Below are 16,243 nucleotides of genomic sequence, written 5' to 3'. Positions count from 1 at the left end.
ATGGAATCGGCAATCAAATCTGGGTATCATATTGAGACCATAGAGGTAGATGGATTATAGAGACCCTGTTATGTCAAGCTAAAGAATTTTGAGTCTCTCCAATTGACGAGGAAGAGGCTCTGAAGGGTTTTTTTTTTTTTTTAATTTATGATAGTCACAGAGAGAGAGAGAGAGGCAGAGACACAGGCAGAGGGAGAAGCAGGCTCCATGCACTGGGAGCCCGACGTGGGATTCAATCCCAGGTCTCCAGGATCGCGCCCTGGGCCAAGGCAGGCGCTAAACTGCTGCGCCACCCAGGGATCCCGGCTCTGAAGGGTTTTAATTGATGTTGCAATTTCACATCCACTCCAATCTATCCTATCCCATATGCATTAACCATAAATTCTAGTAGTGAAGAAGTAACAATGCTTTTCAGCCACAGTGGACATGTCCAAGGAAAATATATTTTATTTAATGAAGTTATTCTATTTAATAATGACATTCTATATAATGAATATTCCTACAACTCAGGAAGAAAAGAACAAACAGCCTAATAGAAAAATGGGGAAAGAAGGTAACAGGCAATTTATAAAAAAGGAAACACAAATGGCCAATAAACATAAGAAAAGATACTCAGCCAATTAAAATAATTACCTAATTAAAATAATATTGAATGCTGTTTTTCTCCTGTCAGATTGACAAAAGGGAAAAGGGCAGAAAAGAACAAATGTTGCTAGGGTGTTGGAAGTTGTGTACTCTTATATACTACTTGCAGGGATATTCATTTATGCAGCCATTTTGGTTTTTAAAATTTTTTATTTAAATTCAATTAACATATAATGTAATGTATTATTGGATTCAGAGGTAGAGGTCAGTGATTCATCAGTCTTATGTAACACCCAGTGCTCACTACATCACGTGCTCTCCTTAATGCCCATCACCCAGTTACCCCATCCCCTCACCCCCGTCCCCTCCAGCGACCCTCAGTTTGTTCCTATGATTAAGAATGTCTTATGATTTGTCTCCCTCTCTGATTTCCTCTTGTTTTTATTTTTTCCTCCCTTCCCCTATGATCCTCTGTTTTGTTTCTTAAATTCCACATATGAGTGAGATCATATGATAATTGCGTTTCTCTGATTGACTTATTTCACTTAGCATAATAGCCTCTAGTTCCATCCATGTTATGCAGCCACTTTGAAGGGCAATTTGGAAATTTCTTTTAAAATTTAAAACACACACAGATTGCTGAGATCAAGTAAGGTGTTCATATATCTCCTGAGAAAATGCTTCCACCCAAGCACAAGGAGATCCATTACAACATCATTGTGTCTAAACATTAGAAATAACCCAAAAGCCTATCATAGGGAAATAGCTGTAAATACTGGGGTATGTTCATAACAAAAAATACTATGCAGCAGCTAAGAAAATTGAGCTATTTTTTTACAGACTAAAGCGGATATATTCTTGAATGGAAAAGGAGACAACTGCAGAATGATACATATATAACAACCTTTATGTTAAAAATATATATATTTAAACATAAAAGCTGCTTATGTTATATTTTATATGGGTTCATAGATATGTCTGGAAAAGGGCTTAGAAAGATCTTGGAAAGTATATGTAAAAACAGTAACAGTGGTAGCTTCTGAGAGGGGGCAGAGAGGTCAGGGCTGGGGACCACAAACAAATATTCATAATGTTCTAATTTCTATGAGCACCTCAATAACCAATTCTATTCACGTATACTTTCATGATTTTCATTTTAATAAATGTAGAGATAGATTTAAAAACCAACGTCATATCCATTCCCATGCAAAGTGCTGTGGCTGGTGCTCTGAATGCATGACAAGCAAATCTTGTTATTAGACACACTAGGCTGATATTGCCTTCAAGGAGCTCTCAGGCTGGCAGGGGGGGAAAAGGTCCAACATGGTGTGAGATGAATTCCTGAAGAGGGGTAGAAAAATGCAGTCGGAGTCATGGTGGGGGTAAGGGGAGGGTGTCCACAATATTTTAGGAACCAGGAAAGCATTTATGGTAACCAAGGAAAGGCAAAGCTGAGAGAACTTCAGGTTCAAAGGTGCAGAGGTGGGAGCTCCAGGAGTCTGTTAGGGAAGACAAGGAAGACAGGAAAAGTTGGGGACTCATTGTGAAAAGTGACAAAGCTTGAATAAGAAGCCGAACAGCAGCAGCAGAGTGCCCTGTGAGGTCTGTAATCACAGGGGAACTTGCCTGAAAGTTTACAGAAAAGAAGTTTGGCATCCATGCAGGGGTGGATTGGCCAGATCAGGAGGCAAGGGACAAGTTTGGGAGGCTATTGACTGTCCCAGTGTGAGGTAAGATTAGGTTTAAGGAAAGATAAGGGGTCTGGGCAGGGATGATCTCAGTGGAGGAGAGAGATGAACCTGAGAAACTCATTGGATTGGTTGAGAAGAGTGGAGGAAGCATAAATCAAGTGATTATGAGGCCCTGCTTCCACTTCGTGAGAAATGTCAGGAATCAGAAGAAAAGCAGGTAAGAGCAGCGTCTTCTCTGAGATCTGCAGAGAGGTGTTCCAAGGCCTGCCCACAGTACAGGAATTTCAGTCCCCTTATTCCCCCACTGGAGCCCAACTATGCAGCGCACAAGACAGGTCTGCATTCTGAGGATGCACTAGCCAAGGGCAGGCAGGCAGGCACGTAGTCCTTCTGGCATTCAGCCACCAGACTCACAGGCTTCCAGGAAAAGCTGACAGGGGATGCTCTGTTCCTTTGAATCTGAGAATATGTGACTGAAGACCTAAATTAATTAAGTGATTCTGAGGCCCTGAGGCCTTCCTGAGGAAGCACACAGGGTAAGTAGTGAGACCAGGGTAAATGGTACCCCCTCCCCTAGTATTGGAATCCAGAGAGGCTTTTGAGCTTCATTGGAACTAAGCCTGCACTTAAGTGCTTCCAGGGAGACAAAGAAACAATAAATCAGGAGCAGGTGCCCCGCCCACACACTGCCACTACCGCTATCAACCTGCTTCTCTACAGAAACATGGTCATTTTGAGTCTCTGAGACCAGATGTCTCAGTGAAGCAACAAATGACACAATCTCAGAATTAACTTGGCCCACAACCTTCTAGAAAAGAGTCCAGGGTGGGCTGATACCTTCCTTCAAAGCAGCACCCATACATACAGCTCCTTCAAGATGCACCCTGGGGTATACACACCATACCTCATCTAAGCATAGCCACAGGAAGGCTATCCTCCCACACCTTCCTCAAGCTCCCATATACTAGGACTCCCCAAGGCCACAGCAAGTAATCCAAGCTTGAGGAAAAGACTTTGTTCTAGCAGATGAAGGCCACAATTGTATTCAATGGATAAAATGAGAAGAAAAGTTGTCAGCATGAAATGACCAGCTGTCTCTGTCCATACAAAACAATAATAATTAAGCTCCTACTAAGTATCAGGCATTGAGCTAGATACTTTCAAATAAGTCGACTCATAATCTTCAGCCATCCTGGAGCAGGACAGTATGGTTGTTGAGAGCCGGGTTGCTGGGGCTAAACAGTCTGCATTTGAGTCTTGTCTCCACCACCTATGAACTCTGACTGTGTATAAATTACTGTCCTTCAGTGTCCTTGCCTGTAAAAAGGTAATATGAAGGTTGGTAAGAGGATTACATGAGTTAATGTTTGTAAGTTGCCTAGAGAGAGAACAGTGCCTAGAAATTGTAGGCACTTCTATGTGCTTAAAAAATACATTCCTTCCTTCCTTTACTCATTTGACTTACCTTGAGTAACAGATATGTACTCTGTAGCAACAGTTCCTATACCTACTTGAGAAAGCAGAGAAGAAAATGCTGCCATTTTCTCCAGCACGGTTGGATGGGAAGTTCTCTTCTTCCTGTAACTTATGATCAGAAAGAGAAATCTCTGGAAAGGAATTTACCAGAGTTGAAGAGGAAGCCAGAGACACAGGAAGACAGGAGGGGCAGGGCTGTTGTGCAAGGCTGTTTGGCAATCCAAGAACCAGCTGCCAAGCTGGGCCAGCACCCTGGACAGCTCCCGACAGGCCTGCGCAGGAACTGGGATGGTTCCCATGTTCTGCCAAGGATCAGGCCCTAGCCTTTTTCTGAGACAGGGGGTCCTCAACTCCCTGAGACTCCTGCACCCTAGTCCTTGGGGCTGATGATTGACGGGGTAGAGGACTGCCTCTGAGCTGTATGCTGGAGGCTGTGTCCCAGAAGCTTCTTTAGGGAGGCTTCTTTCCAAGAACCTTCCTCCTCCCACCGATCTTCATCTGTCACTCTCCCTTACACTGCCAAGATGTGACCACCTTGCAGATGGAGTAGCGGAGGTACAGTGAAGCACAGGGAATAGGGAAGTATCACAAGGACCACAAGGAAGGTCCCACCGCCTTGGTTTAAATCCAGGCTCTACTGTTGGGATCTCAGGCAAGTGACCCAGTTTCTCTATGCCCAGCTTCCTCATCAGTAATCCAGAGGAAAGGACACCTAACCTCCGCCAGGACTGAATGAGATTAGATGAAACAGCACACATAACACCCTTGACATACAGTGCTTAATATATGAGTCTGTTTCCTGCCATTGGTGAGTGGAGGACTGAAGAGTTGAGCATGATCTCAGAAATAACTTGGCTCCATGCTCAAGTGCAGTCATGAATTATGAGGGCTAGTCAGCGGGGAGAGATGTCTGCACCTTAAAGTTCCTGGGAAAATTTTTCTCTAAAATTCCACTAAGTTCTAAATTCTTCAGCCACTAGGCAGAAAAACATCTGCTTTAAATCTCACCTCCCTTTTAAAATCAGGCAAGGCAAACAATATATGCATAAATAACAAATGCTTTGCAGGCTGGAAGACTGCCTCTTTAAAGGTCTCACAAAGGGAGCATCAGAAGAGGCTGGAGGTCTGCGCTGGGAAGCTGGAGCTAGTGTACTGAATCAAGAATATGCAGATTATGGGCAGCCCAGGTGGCTCAGTGGTTTAGCACTGCCTTCAGCTGAGGGCGTGATCTTGGAGACCTGGAATCCAGCCCCACGTCAGGCTCCCTGCATAGAGCCTGCTTCTCCCTCTGCCTCTGTCTCTCTCTCTCTCTGTCTCTCTCTCTCTCCTCTCTGTGTGTCTCGTGAATAAATAAAATATTTTTAAAAACCATTAAAAAATAATATGCAGATTATGATGAGCTGAAAGAGGAAGCATAAGCCACCCACACCCCAGCATCTGAGCTCCCACTCTGGGAAAGTGAAATCCATGGGGTCACTTCAATTGAAAGTGTAGTTTCAATACAACCATACAAAGGAAGTAGACTCACAGATTTACTTGTTATAGATCCCAGAAACGGGAGGGGGTGCTTGGGGGGTGGCTACAAAGAGCAGGTGGAAGGGCAGTCCTCTGTCCCAGATCACCAGTGAAGAGTAGACAGCAGGGTAGCAAGCACTTATTACTTATAAGATGGTTGGGATGGAGGTCATCAACATTTTGTGGGCTTAACTTTTAAGTAGTTATTTTTAAAGGTACCCCAGGAAAAGCCAAATGGGAACTTAAGTTAGAAATCCTAAACTCTGGATCCCTGGGTGGCTCAGCAGTTTGGCGTCTGCCTTCAGCCCAGGGTATGATCCTGGAAACCCGGGATTGAGTCCCATGTCAGGCTCCCTGCATGGAGCCTGCTTCTCCCTCTGCCTCACTCTCTCTCTCTCTCTCTCTCTCTCTCTCTCTCTCTCTTTGTGTCATGAATAAATAAATAACATCTTAAAAAAAAAAAAGAAAAAGAAAGAAAGAAAGAAATCCTAAACTTGGAGTGCCTGGGTGGCTCAGTCGATTAAGCATCTGCCTTCAGCTCAGGTCATCACCTCGGGGTCCTGGAATCAAGCACCGCATCAGGCTCCCTGCTCAACAGGGAGTCTGCTTCTCCCTCTCCTTCTCCCTCTGCCCCGTGTGCATGTGTGAGAGCTCTCTCTCTCTCTCTCTCTCAAATAAATAAATAAATAAAAATCTTTTTAAAAAATCCTAAACTCAAGCTCTTATCTAAATGTTCATACTCTGGGTGTGTGTAGGGCTATCAAACTGTAAAATGCCTAGGCAGCAACTTAGAAAAAGAAAAGTTGTTTTTTCTTGAAAGTTGTTTTCCTCATCACAAGGTTTCAAACTCAAATGACTGGAAAGCTAGGCAGGTGACATAAATGTGCAAATATCCCTCAGTTGGAGGGACACTGTGGTAAGCTGAAGAGTGTGTGCTGACTCAAGGCCTTCAAATAACATTTAAAATAATTCTGTCACCCTGAAGAGCCTCTCTCCAGTACCCACTTCCCCAGGAGGAATGTAGTGAGTGGGCTTTTCCTTCACCCTTTACTTAACAGAAACAAAGGCTGGAGACTGAGAGAGGCTGTGACTTGCCAAAGGTCAGTCAGAGGCAGATCTGTCCCCATACTGGGGCTCTTTCCCTCTCTCAGACAGAGGGTAGTTTGGCCACCACAGAGCAGGTGCTGGGAACTCTTTAGTGGAAGAGTTTCTCCTCCTTCTTGGGATGCCTGGGTGGGTGGAGAGATTAAGTAACAGGTACCAAAGCCTCTGTCTCTCACCCTGACACCCTGGTCCTATCACCTCATCCCACAGCCATTTCAGGGGCAGCAACTTGCCAATGCCCCCCACCAGCTAGGACAGAGCCTGGAATCTCAATGCCCACCTAACCACAGGGACTAGCCCGGAAGCCAAGATGCCCCTGTACCTTTTACCTGCTCTTCACAAGACCCACTACTGTGAAAGGAAGCTAAAGAACACATTTCACAGACAACAACAAGCACTTGTATCACTCTTACTATGTTATGTGCCAAGTACCCTAAGCACTAGTTACTCTTATTACATCATTTTACAAATAAAGACACTGGAGGACAAAGAGGTGAAGTAATTCCCTGGCACCCTAACTAGAAAGTGTCAGAGCTGGGAGCCACCTCAGTCGTCTGTCTCTAAAGCCCAAGTTCTGTATGCTGCATCACCCGTGCCTCCTTCTGGGTGGGAGCACACGTATAGAAAGAAGCTGGATTTATGCTAATTTACTTTTGAGACCTAAAGAATGGGAAAATTCTTTCTGACTCTGGAAAAGGCAAACTGTAATCTTAAAGACACAAGTCTCTCAATCTCAACTGCCTTTCTCCTGCCGGCCGGCCGACTGGGAACACAGACTCGTTGTGCCATCTAGGGTCATTGTTCTTTGGGGGACACATTAGGCCCAGCTCACAGCCAGGGCAGCTCAGGCAGTGTGCACAGAATGGGGTGTCTGGGCGGTGGGGGCCCTCTCGGAAGGTGAGCTTCCCTTGAGCCTCGGAGGAGAGGAAAGCTGCCGGCTCCTGCCGTGGGAGTGGGCGCGGCGCCCACTCGGGCTTTCTTACAACTGCGAGAGAGGACCCCGGCCACGTCACGCCCGGAGCCCACCGGAGACTTGGAGGCACCTTTGTAGATTTAGGGGAAGGGGTGTGGGGAGGAGGGGCTGTGAATGGGGGCGGGAGCTCGCCGAAGCGGGTGGGGGGCTAGTTCCAGGGCGAAGAGCACCTGGGAGGAGTTCCGGGGGTGGGGGTCGGGAGGAGGGCAAGGAGATGAGGGGAGCTGGGGTCCCGGACGGTGAGGCTGAAAGGGGGAGTACCGCTGAGGGAAGGTGGCGGAGCAGTACCGGACGGTGGGCGGGGCGGGGCTGATATTTAGGGCCCTGGTGGGAGCGAGGCGACTTCTCCCCTCGGTGCCCAGAAGCTCGCAGCCAGGGATTCTCTGCCGTGACATTCTCCCGAAGGGCCGGTCTGTCGGAACCGGCCCAGCAGTGTCTGCGTCTCCCCCTCCCGTCCTGGGGGTGGGAGGGGCCAGGGGTGGGGCCAGAGAAAGGGTCGGGGGGTCTGTACCGGCCCCCCACCCATCGCCGCCGCACCATCCAGCTGCGAGAACAGATGGACGCAGCCACCGCTCACCTCGGGGGCTCTGCCCGCTGTGCGCCGAGATCCAGGCGGAGGCGGAGACCCGCAGCCCTCGGCGCCCTCCTCCAGCCGGGCGGGTGGACAGCGGCCGCGGCGCGACCCTGGGGAGGGGGACGGAGAGGGCGCCCCCCCCCCCCGCGCCCCGGGTCCTAGACCTGGGCCGGGGCCGGGGAACAGACAGCCCGCTCCTGGCGCCGCGCGTCCATCCTCTGGGGCTCGGCCCAGACCAAGGGGTCTTCTTACCCAGACCCTTCTCCAGGGTTTCCAGTCCCGGCGCCTCTGGGAAGGGGACCCCGGCCCCGCCGCGCCCCGCCCCCGGCCCCCGCCCCCCGCCCCGCCGACGTCGCATTAGCATGAGCGACGCAAGTGGCCCGGGCACCACTTGGGGGCCGAGACTCGCCGCGTCACAGCCGCGAGTGGAAAGGAAAGCGGAGGCGGCGGCGGAGGAGGCCAGAGCGCGCGAGGGGAGGAGAGTGAGGCGGCGGCCGCCTGCCCCTCGGCCCGCGCGCGCGGCCCTTCCGCGCTTCGGGGACGGCCCCGCGCGAGCCAGGGGCGCGGCGTGCGCAGTCTGCGGCCCCCGCCCCGGCCCCGGCCCCGGCCCGGCCCCGGCCCCGGCCCCGGCCCCGGCCCCTCGGCTCGCCCGCCTTCCCTGACCGCCCTGAGGCCAGCGGCGGCCGGCCCGGGCTCGGCTCGCAGCAGCCGCGGCGGCTCGAGGGGCAGGGTCTTTGCCTTTCCCGGGCACAGGGCCATGAGCCCTGCGGCCACCTGAGACACAGGGGCGCCGCGCCGACCGCGCCGACCGCGCCGACCGCGCCCGCGAAGTTGCGAGCCCGGTCTGTGCACCGCAGGGCGCCCGCGCTCGGCCCGCGAAGGCGTCCTGGGAAGAGCGGCGGAGCAGAGGCGATGGAACCCGCAGCGCCCGCGGGCCGGGGCCGGGGCCGGGGCGGGGGCCGGGGCGGGGGCCGGGGCGGGGGCCGGGGCCCGGCCCGGGCGGCCGCCGTCAGGCTGTCAGAGGCGGTGGGCGCGGCGCTGCAGGATCCCCGGCGGCATCGGCGCCTGGTGCTGGTCATCGTGTGCGTGGCGCTGTTCCTGGACAACATGCTCTACATGGTCATCGTGCCCATCGTGCCCGACTACATTGCCCGCATGCAAAGGGCCAGCAGGCCCACCCCGAGCACCGAGGCGTCCGCTCTGCCGCTGTCCACGGCAGCCAGCGTCGGCGCCAACGCGGGCAACGCCTCAGAGTCCCCGACGGCAGCGACGGAGAACGAGGACGTGAAGATCGGGGTGCTGTTCGCCTCCAAGGCCATCCTGCAGCTGCTGGTGAACCCCCTGAGCGGCCCCTTCATCGACCGTGTGAGCTACGACGTGCCGCTGCTCATCGGCCTGGGCGTCCTGTTCGCCTCCACCCTGCTGTTCGCGTTCGCGGAGGACTACGCCACGCTCTTCGCTGCGCGCAGCCTGCAGGGCCTGGGCTCGGCCTTTGCGGACACGTCCGGCATCGCCATGATCGCCGACAAGTACCCCGAGGAGCCCGAGCGCAGTCGCGCGCTGGGCGTGGCTCTGGCCTTCATCAGCTTCGGGAGCCTAGTGGCGCCGCCCTTCGGGGGCTTCCTCTACCAGTTCGCGGGCAAGCACACGCCCTTCCTGGTGCTGGCCGCCGTCTCGCTGCTCGACGCGCTCCTGCTGCTGGCAGTGGCCAAGCCCTTCTCCGCCGCGACGAGGGCGCGGGCCAACCTGCCGGTGGGCACACCCATCCACCGCCTCATGCTGGACCCCTACATCGCGGTGGTGGCCGGGGCGCTCACCACCTGCAACATCCCTCTTGCCTTCCTCGAGCCGACCATCGCCACGTGGATGGAGCACACGATGGCGGCGTCTGAATGGGAGACCGGCATGGCCTGGCTGCCAGCCTTTGTGCCGCATGTGCTCGGCGTCTACCTCACCGTGCGCCTGGCGGCGCGCTACCCGCACCTGCAGTGGCTGTACGGAGCGCTCGGGCTGGCAGTGATCGGAGCCAGCTCCTGCATGGTGCCTGCCTGCCGCTCCTTCGCACCGCTGGTGGTCTCGCTCTGCGGCCTCTGCTTTGGCATTGCGCTAGTAGACACGGCACTGCTGCCCACTCTCGCCTTCCTCGTGGACGTGCGCCACGTCTCGGTCTACGGCAGCGTCTACGCCATCGCTGACATCTCCTATTCCGTGGCCTACGCGCTCGGGCCTATAGTGGCGGGCCACATAGTGCATTCGCTCGGTTTCGCGCAACTCAGCCTCGGCATGGGCCTGGCCAACCTGCTCTACGCGCCCGTCCTGCTGCTGCTGCGCAACGTGGGCCTCCTGAGGCGCTCCCGCTCCGAGCGCGACGTGCTGCTGGAGGAGCCCCCGCAGGGTCTGTATGATGCTGTGCGCCTGCGTGAGCGCCCCGTGTCGGACCCCGACGGCGCACCCCGAAGCCCTTCGGGCCCCTTTGACGAATGCGAGGACGTCTACAACAATTACTACACCCGCAGCTAGCAGCCCCGCTACTCCTCCAGGTCACCCACCCACCCCCCACCTCTGGGTCAAGGTGGCTTCAGGCTCAGGGCCGGCCCCTTCCAACGAGTATTCCACAGCCTCCACAGCCTCGGCCGGCTGGACTTCCTCGTCTGGGTCCCCTGTCCATGACCCTTTCTGTGCCACCCTCCCTCCCGTCCAGTGGGGCGCAGAGCACAGAGGCATGCGATGCGATCCTGGTCCTGCGGAGATAAAGAGGTGCGCGAGGCGCCACCTCGGGGCTCCTCTGTGTAGAACCGTGCGTCTGTCTGTCTTTCCTCCCATTTCTCTCAGTGCCAAGTTGGCGCCCTGCACCGCGGTGCTTCCGGCCCGAATCAATAAACTATATCTGTTCGAGACCGAGTCTCTTTACTGGTGAGGGTGGGCGGCCGGGCACAGGGCCAGGGCAGAGGGGAGGGTGAGCTGGGTCTGGCCCTAATACAGGTCTGGGCCTGGCAAGCACTAGGGACGCCTGTGGCTCTTTTGCTACCTAGTAGAGGAGGTAGAAATAAAGCAAATCCAGCAAAGGCTCCCACCTTCGGACACCACTTCCTTTTAGCCCGCCACAGCCCCTCCCTGCCACCCCCAACGCAGCGCCCCAGGGTGCCGCCCGGGGGAGCCTGAGGACCCGCTATCTCCGGGTGCGCGAGGCACCGCCCCTTGAGGACACTCCCTGTGTCAGTCACTGGGCTTTGAAGCGTCAGGGGTGGGCCTCCCTTTAGCGTGGCATCCTGCCGGGTCCAGGCTCGGTGAGGAGTAGGGGCCGACCTGTTCCTGGCAGAGCTCCGATCTCTGTCATGTGTGTTTGTCAGAGAGCTAAGCTCTATCCTTCGAGGAGTGGGGGAGAGGTTGGTGTGTCTGCTATGACCTGGCTGTGCGGGTCTGAGTCCTAAGGGAAGAGGGTGCCAATGTGGGAGCTGGTGCCACCCCCCTTACCCCCACCCTTACCCCTGCCTTGGTGGAAGCATCTGGCCAAGGCTGTCAGAAGTCTCCCCACCTTGAGTGCTGGTCTCTGGAGCTGCAGGCCCCGGTTTGCAGGCCACTCCCAGTCCTGGAGTCTGCGGCCTGATTGAAGGCGGAGGAGCCCTACAATTCTGGCATGGAGAGGCAGCAGAGTTGGGGTACACCTATGTATTAAACAATGCCTCTGAGAGTCCTCACTACTGGTGTGTGCACATCTGTCCTCTGATCGTGTGTTGGGCTGGGTGTGTGTTTGGGCAGGGTCTGTCGTTGTGGGTCTGTCTGTGTGTGTTGCTGTGTAAGGATCTTTATGTGGGGTGGGGGTGGGGGAGGAGTGCTTTGTCTGGGAGGACTGTATGCCTCTGGCTGCGTGTCTGTAAGCATCCCCAGGTCTGTATCTCCACTCCTCCCCACCCCCTCCTCCCCATAGTGCAAGCAAGGAAGGAGGACCTCCAGTGATCAACAAACAGAATGATGATGATGATGATGATGATGATGATGATGATTATCATTATCATTTTGAAAGGAGTTGTAGTATGATTTGAGCCTGGCCTAGACGGCGGGGAGGGGACAGATTTCCCCAGACCCAACCCTTCCCCCAGGATTGTGCCGCCGCAGCCGCAGCCGGGGCTAGGATAATGGAGTTGGGAGAGCACCGGGACTGGGGAAGGCTGGGCAGGGGGCAATGAGCACGGGCCGGGCAATGTTCTGCACCCCGTTTTCCTGCCTGGATTCCGCTGCCTTGACACAAACTCGTCCGGGGAGCCGTCCGAGCCGGGGCAGGGGGCCTGGAGGTGGGATCGCCGCAGGCGGCGGGGGTGGGGGCGAGGACGGAGGAGCGGGAGAAACGGGGTGGGGCTGAGGGAGGGAAGAAAAAGAGGGGAGGGAGGAGGAACAGAGGAAGGACAGGCAGGCGCGGCCGGTCCGCTGGCATCCAGGAGGGAGGCCGCGGGGACCCGGCGACGTCGGAGGCTCGACCGCGGACAGAGGCCCCCACCCCCGTACTGCTGCCGCGCCCCTGGATCCCTTGCCTGGTGCCCGGGTACCGTGGCCAGCGCGGCGGAACCGGGAGCACAGGTGAGAGGGGCCGGGCGGGAGAGCGCCGCGCCGGGGCCGAGCGCAGGGAGCCGAGGGCGGGGGAGGAGGGCTCGGTCCGGGGAAGGCGCCGGGTCCGCAGGCCCCAGGGGCCGCGGCACTGGCCGAGTCCTGAACCGAAGTGGCCGTCGGGGAAGCGCCGGGAGAGTGTGGGATTCCGCGGCTCTGGCGCTTCCCCACGGCTTGTGGAGGCAGAAGGGCCGGGAGCAGGACGGCGAGAAGTTAGGGGAAAGGGCTTGGAGAGGCTTGGCCATCACGCTCCGCGCCTCCGCGTGCGTGTCCTCACTTCTCTATTCTGGATCCCCATCTGCTAAATGCCAAGGTCTGCATTTTGTGTGCCCAGCCAGGGCGTCGGCAGGCCTCACCGGGACCCCTCTGATTTGCGGGTACGCACCCGACTCTCGCGGAGGTGGGAGGTGGGGAGCAGCCTCAGGTGGCAAGTGTGAGCTAGGTCCCAGGGAGTCCCTACATGGTGCCTGTGTTGCGGAGGCCGAGCTCGGATTGGGCCTCAAGTTCAGAGGAGAGACCCCCCCCCCTCCCGGGAGCCTTGGGAAGCCAGGCTGGTGGCAGCACGGACTGGAGGGCATCAGAAGCAAAAAGATACGCATATATATCCGCATTCACCGCCTAATTCCTGGCCCTGGGGTGGGGTGGGGGGAGCAGCCCGCTGCCCAGCAGGGACCAGGCCCTCCCATTTGGTCCCCAGGAAGCCATAGTGCTCCAACCTCACACCTCTCCAAGATATGGGGTGTCCAGTCACACTAGGACCTTTACCAACTTGACCTTGCCCTCACTGACCTTTCCAAATTCTACAGCCCTGCCGTGGACCCTACCTTGTATACCACTGTTTCCATTTTGCTGGGTGTAGGGGCAATGACTATGCTGTTCAGCAGGTCTGGGGACCACCTAGTGCACAGCATCCTGGCATGGAGTTCATGTAGGTTCTGTATTCTCTGCTAGTACTGCCAGGCAGCCCCAGGTTTCTCCATTCCTGAGCCTGATTCATCATCTTTCTGGAAGCTCTGTCCTTGGGTCAGCTGTGCCTAGAGCCTAGCCCCCACCCGGGCTATGCTTGCCTGGGGTGGGGGTGGGGGATAAAATGGACTAAACATCAGCTTTAGGCTCTTGGGAGAGAATAGGGGATGGATGAGTAGAAATCATGAGTGTGTCGCTCTGAGACTCTGCTTTGGGAATATGCTGAGGGTAGAGGGTAGTCTTAAATAGGGCTTTGCCCCTCTTGTCCTGGGTCACTTCTACTGCAAATAAAAAAATTAATCCATTTTTCTCCAGGCTGAGTCAGGTGACCCCTAGAGTCCTGGACTGCCCAGCTGCCCTGTAGCATCTCCTCAGTGTTCCCATGCCACCTACACTAGGGGCCTGCAAACCAGAGATTGCCTAAGTCACAGTCCATCCAGCAGGCCCCAGGGTCCTCCACCACAACCCCTGTCTTGGCCACAGGCCAGGCTCCTGGTCAGCCCAGAGTGCCTCCTGAGCCCACAGCCTAAGAGGACATGTATTCATTTACCCGTGCATTCATGCAAGCATGTGTTCCTTCAATTCAGCTGCCCAACACTGATCCTACTCCATGCTAGTCACTGGCTAGGTCCCAGAGGTGAAGCCCTGAACACAACAGGAGAAGTTCGCAGTCTAGTAGGAGAGATCTTAATCAGCAAAACATGTATCTGTTGAGTCCTAGGCAGGAACAAAGCAAGTGCTCTGCCAATGACCCCTTTATGATTTGGAGTGAGCAAGCTCAACAGGCTCCTTCCCATTCTGGCCTAGGGTGGTCAGTTGAGTCTGGGTGACAGTCTTATGGAATAGGTATCAGCTAAAGACTTGCTTTAGACCCCACTCTAACTTCTTTGGGGACTCGGAAAGGACACATAGTTAGAGAGGCTGGTCTGGAGGTTGGGAGATTGGGACCTGCAGTGAGGTCCTGTGTGATTGGGGCCCATGTCTAGCTCTGGCTTCCTTACAGGGTAGGGGTGGAGGGTTAGACTATGGAAGGTAAAAGGGTCCATGACAACTCTATGTGGCTGTTGTACTGATGTCTCCCTGCTTCTTGGTCCTCAGGTCTGTACCTCTGCTTCCCCAGCCAGGAGTCACCAAGATGCCTATACTGGAAAAAGCTCCCCATAAGACAGCAACAAAAACTCCCAGCAGTGAGGAGGAGCCTGTGAGTGACTTTTAGAGTCCTGTCTCTCATCCCTGCCCTCCCCACTTACATACCCCTGCTTCCAGAATAGTCCTGTATGGGACTGGCCTCAGCACTTGCCTGGCCACTAGCCCTGTCCTCTCCTGGGCATGAAGCCCAGGCTGCGGTCTTGCCCTGAGCCTGCTGAGGATCCTGGGAGAGCCTGGAGGGCCTAGGAGTGGCTTCAGGCAATGTTGAAGAAATGCTAATAGCCACATCCTTATTCCTAAGGCCAGGAAGAGCCCCTGACCTGGGCTAGATACTCTTCTCCCTAGGCTTTTCCTTTCCCCAGGTTTCACTTCCAAAGGCTTTGATCCTGGTGGAGTTGCCTTACGGTAAGACTGAACTCTCTAAGCCTTGTCACATCCCAGCCTCAGCTGCTGGCTCAGTCCCGGAGCCTTAGGCACCATCTTCCCCACTGGCCTAAGACACTGCCACTTTCCTTAGGTAGGCATCCTCCTTCCCCACCTTCTTAAGTGATGGAGCAGCACATCTGATCTCCAGATTGTTGAAGCGTCGGCCCCTCTGCTACATTTGTCTTCTTGCCACCTCTTTACCCGGGGCTTCATTTGAAACCCTAATCAGAATTTTTTGGATTCTCCCCATGAAATTGCTCACCATGTTGCCCTGACTATTACAGCTCACGAACGTCTCTGTTGTTGAGTCTGGTCCATGGCATGCCCTTTCCTTGAGAGCAGGCGTTCTCTCTCCATTGTCCCTAAGTACAGTCCAGGGCTTGGTTCACATGAAGTGCCTGTAAAATGTGTACTGACCTGAGACCCTAGGGTCCAAAGACACTCAGTACATGTCCCTGTCTCCAGCCCCAGGCCTCGGCTAGAAGCCCAGGAGAATCTAGAGAGGAGCCCCATGGGACTGAGATGTATGAGCCAAGATTTCCTGCCTCATTCCATTTTACCCATCACTGATTCCCTATGACTGAGCCCCAGAACATTATCAGAGCCCTGAGGAAAGGTACCCTGTTTCTAGCACAGACTCCAGACAGGCCTGCTGACACTCTTGGCAAGGCCACCATCTGGGCTGTGCTTGCCCACTCCCCCACCACACAGACCCCCAGACCCCAAGAGAAGGAAAAGGGAAACAGAATGGCTGGTTGGGGGGCCTGGACCTGGCTCTCTTGAAGTGGACTAAGCAACTTAGAATGCTGCCCAGACCACCCTCATCCTTGAGCATTCGCTGGGGCAGGAGCAGTCCATAACTGGCAATGACCTCCCCCTTCCTCCCCCTAGGGCAGTGAGCCCTAAAGACAGGATCGGGCAGGCAAGGACTCCCATTCTTTCATCAGCACAGGCTCCCCTACTGGTCCCTGTCTGCCCAGGGCCGCTGCAGGGAGGGCTCCAGCCCATGCTGCAGCAGGAGCCGAGCAGAGGCAAGCGTTCACTGGGTCCCTTTACTCCACAGCCTGGCCCCACCACCCCAAAGAGAAAAACCCCTGAAAGAAGGTGGCCCCCTACCACCAATTTTGTAAACTTGAATCTGTAATATGAAAAGTTGTGGTTTCTGACTGTGACTAGCTTAGT

At 54.9% G+C, this 16,243-nt stretch overlaps 2 protein-coding genes across 2 annotated transcripts in view; both read left to right on the top strand.

Moving 5' to 3' along the window:
• The first annotated feature begins 8,280 nt into the window (after positions 1 to 8,280).
• SLC18A3 (solute carrier family 18 member A3) lies at positions 8,281 to 10,783 on the top strand. Its single transcript, XM_041731194.1, has 2 exons — positions 8,281 to 8,486; positions 8,878 to 10,783. The coding sequence occupies exons 1-2, from the start codon at positions 8,281 to 8,283 to the stop codon at positions 10,436 to 10,438; spliced, it is 1,767 nt and encodes a 588-aa protein (XP_041587128.1). The 3' UTR covers positions 10,439 to 10,783.
• Positions 10,784 to 12,372: 1,589 nt separating this feature from the next.
• Positions 12,373 to 16,243, top strand: part of CHAT (choline O-acetyltransferase) — a 49,413-nt gene continuing 45,542 nt past the window's right edge. Inside the window, exons 1-2 of the mRNA XM_041745284.1 lie at positions 12,373 to 12,493; positions 14,585 to 14,687. Of these exons, the coding sequence (XP_041601218.1) occupies positions 14,622 to 14,687 (66 nt within the window). The 5' untranslated portion in view covers positions 12,373 to 12,493; positions 14,585 to 14,621. The remainder of the gene's footprint in view (positions 12,494 to 14,584; positions 14,688 to 16,243) is intronic.

This window comes from Vulpes lagopus, chromosome 2 (genome assembly GCF_018345385.1).
Source record: "Vulpes lagopus strain Blue_001 chromosome 2, ASM1834538v1, whole genome shotgun sequence".
NCBI classification, from domain to species: Eukaryota; Metazoa; Chordata; class Mammalia; order Carnivora; family Canidae; genus Vulpes; species Vulpes lagopus.
This window is presented reverse-complemented; position numbering and strand designations above follow the sequence as displayed.

Coding starts and splice junctions, on each gene's coding strand:
- SLC18A3 (XM_041731194.1), top strand. CDS start 8,281: ATGAGCGACGCAAGTGGCCCGGGCACCACTTGGGGGCCGAGACTCGCC. Junction 8,487..8,877: donor GCGCGAGCCAGGGGCGCGGC/GTGCGCAGTCTG, acceptor CCGGGGCGGGGG/CCGGGGCGGGGGCCGGGGCG.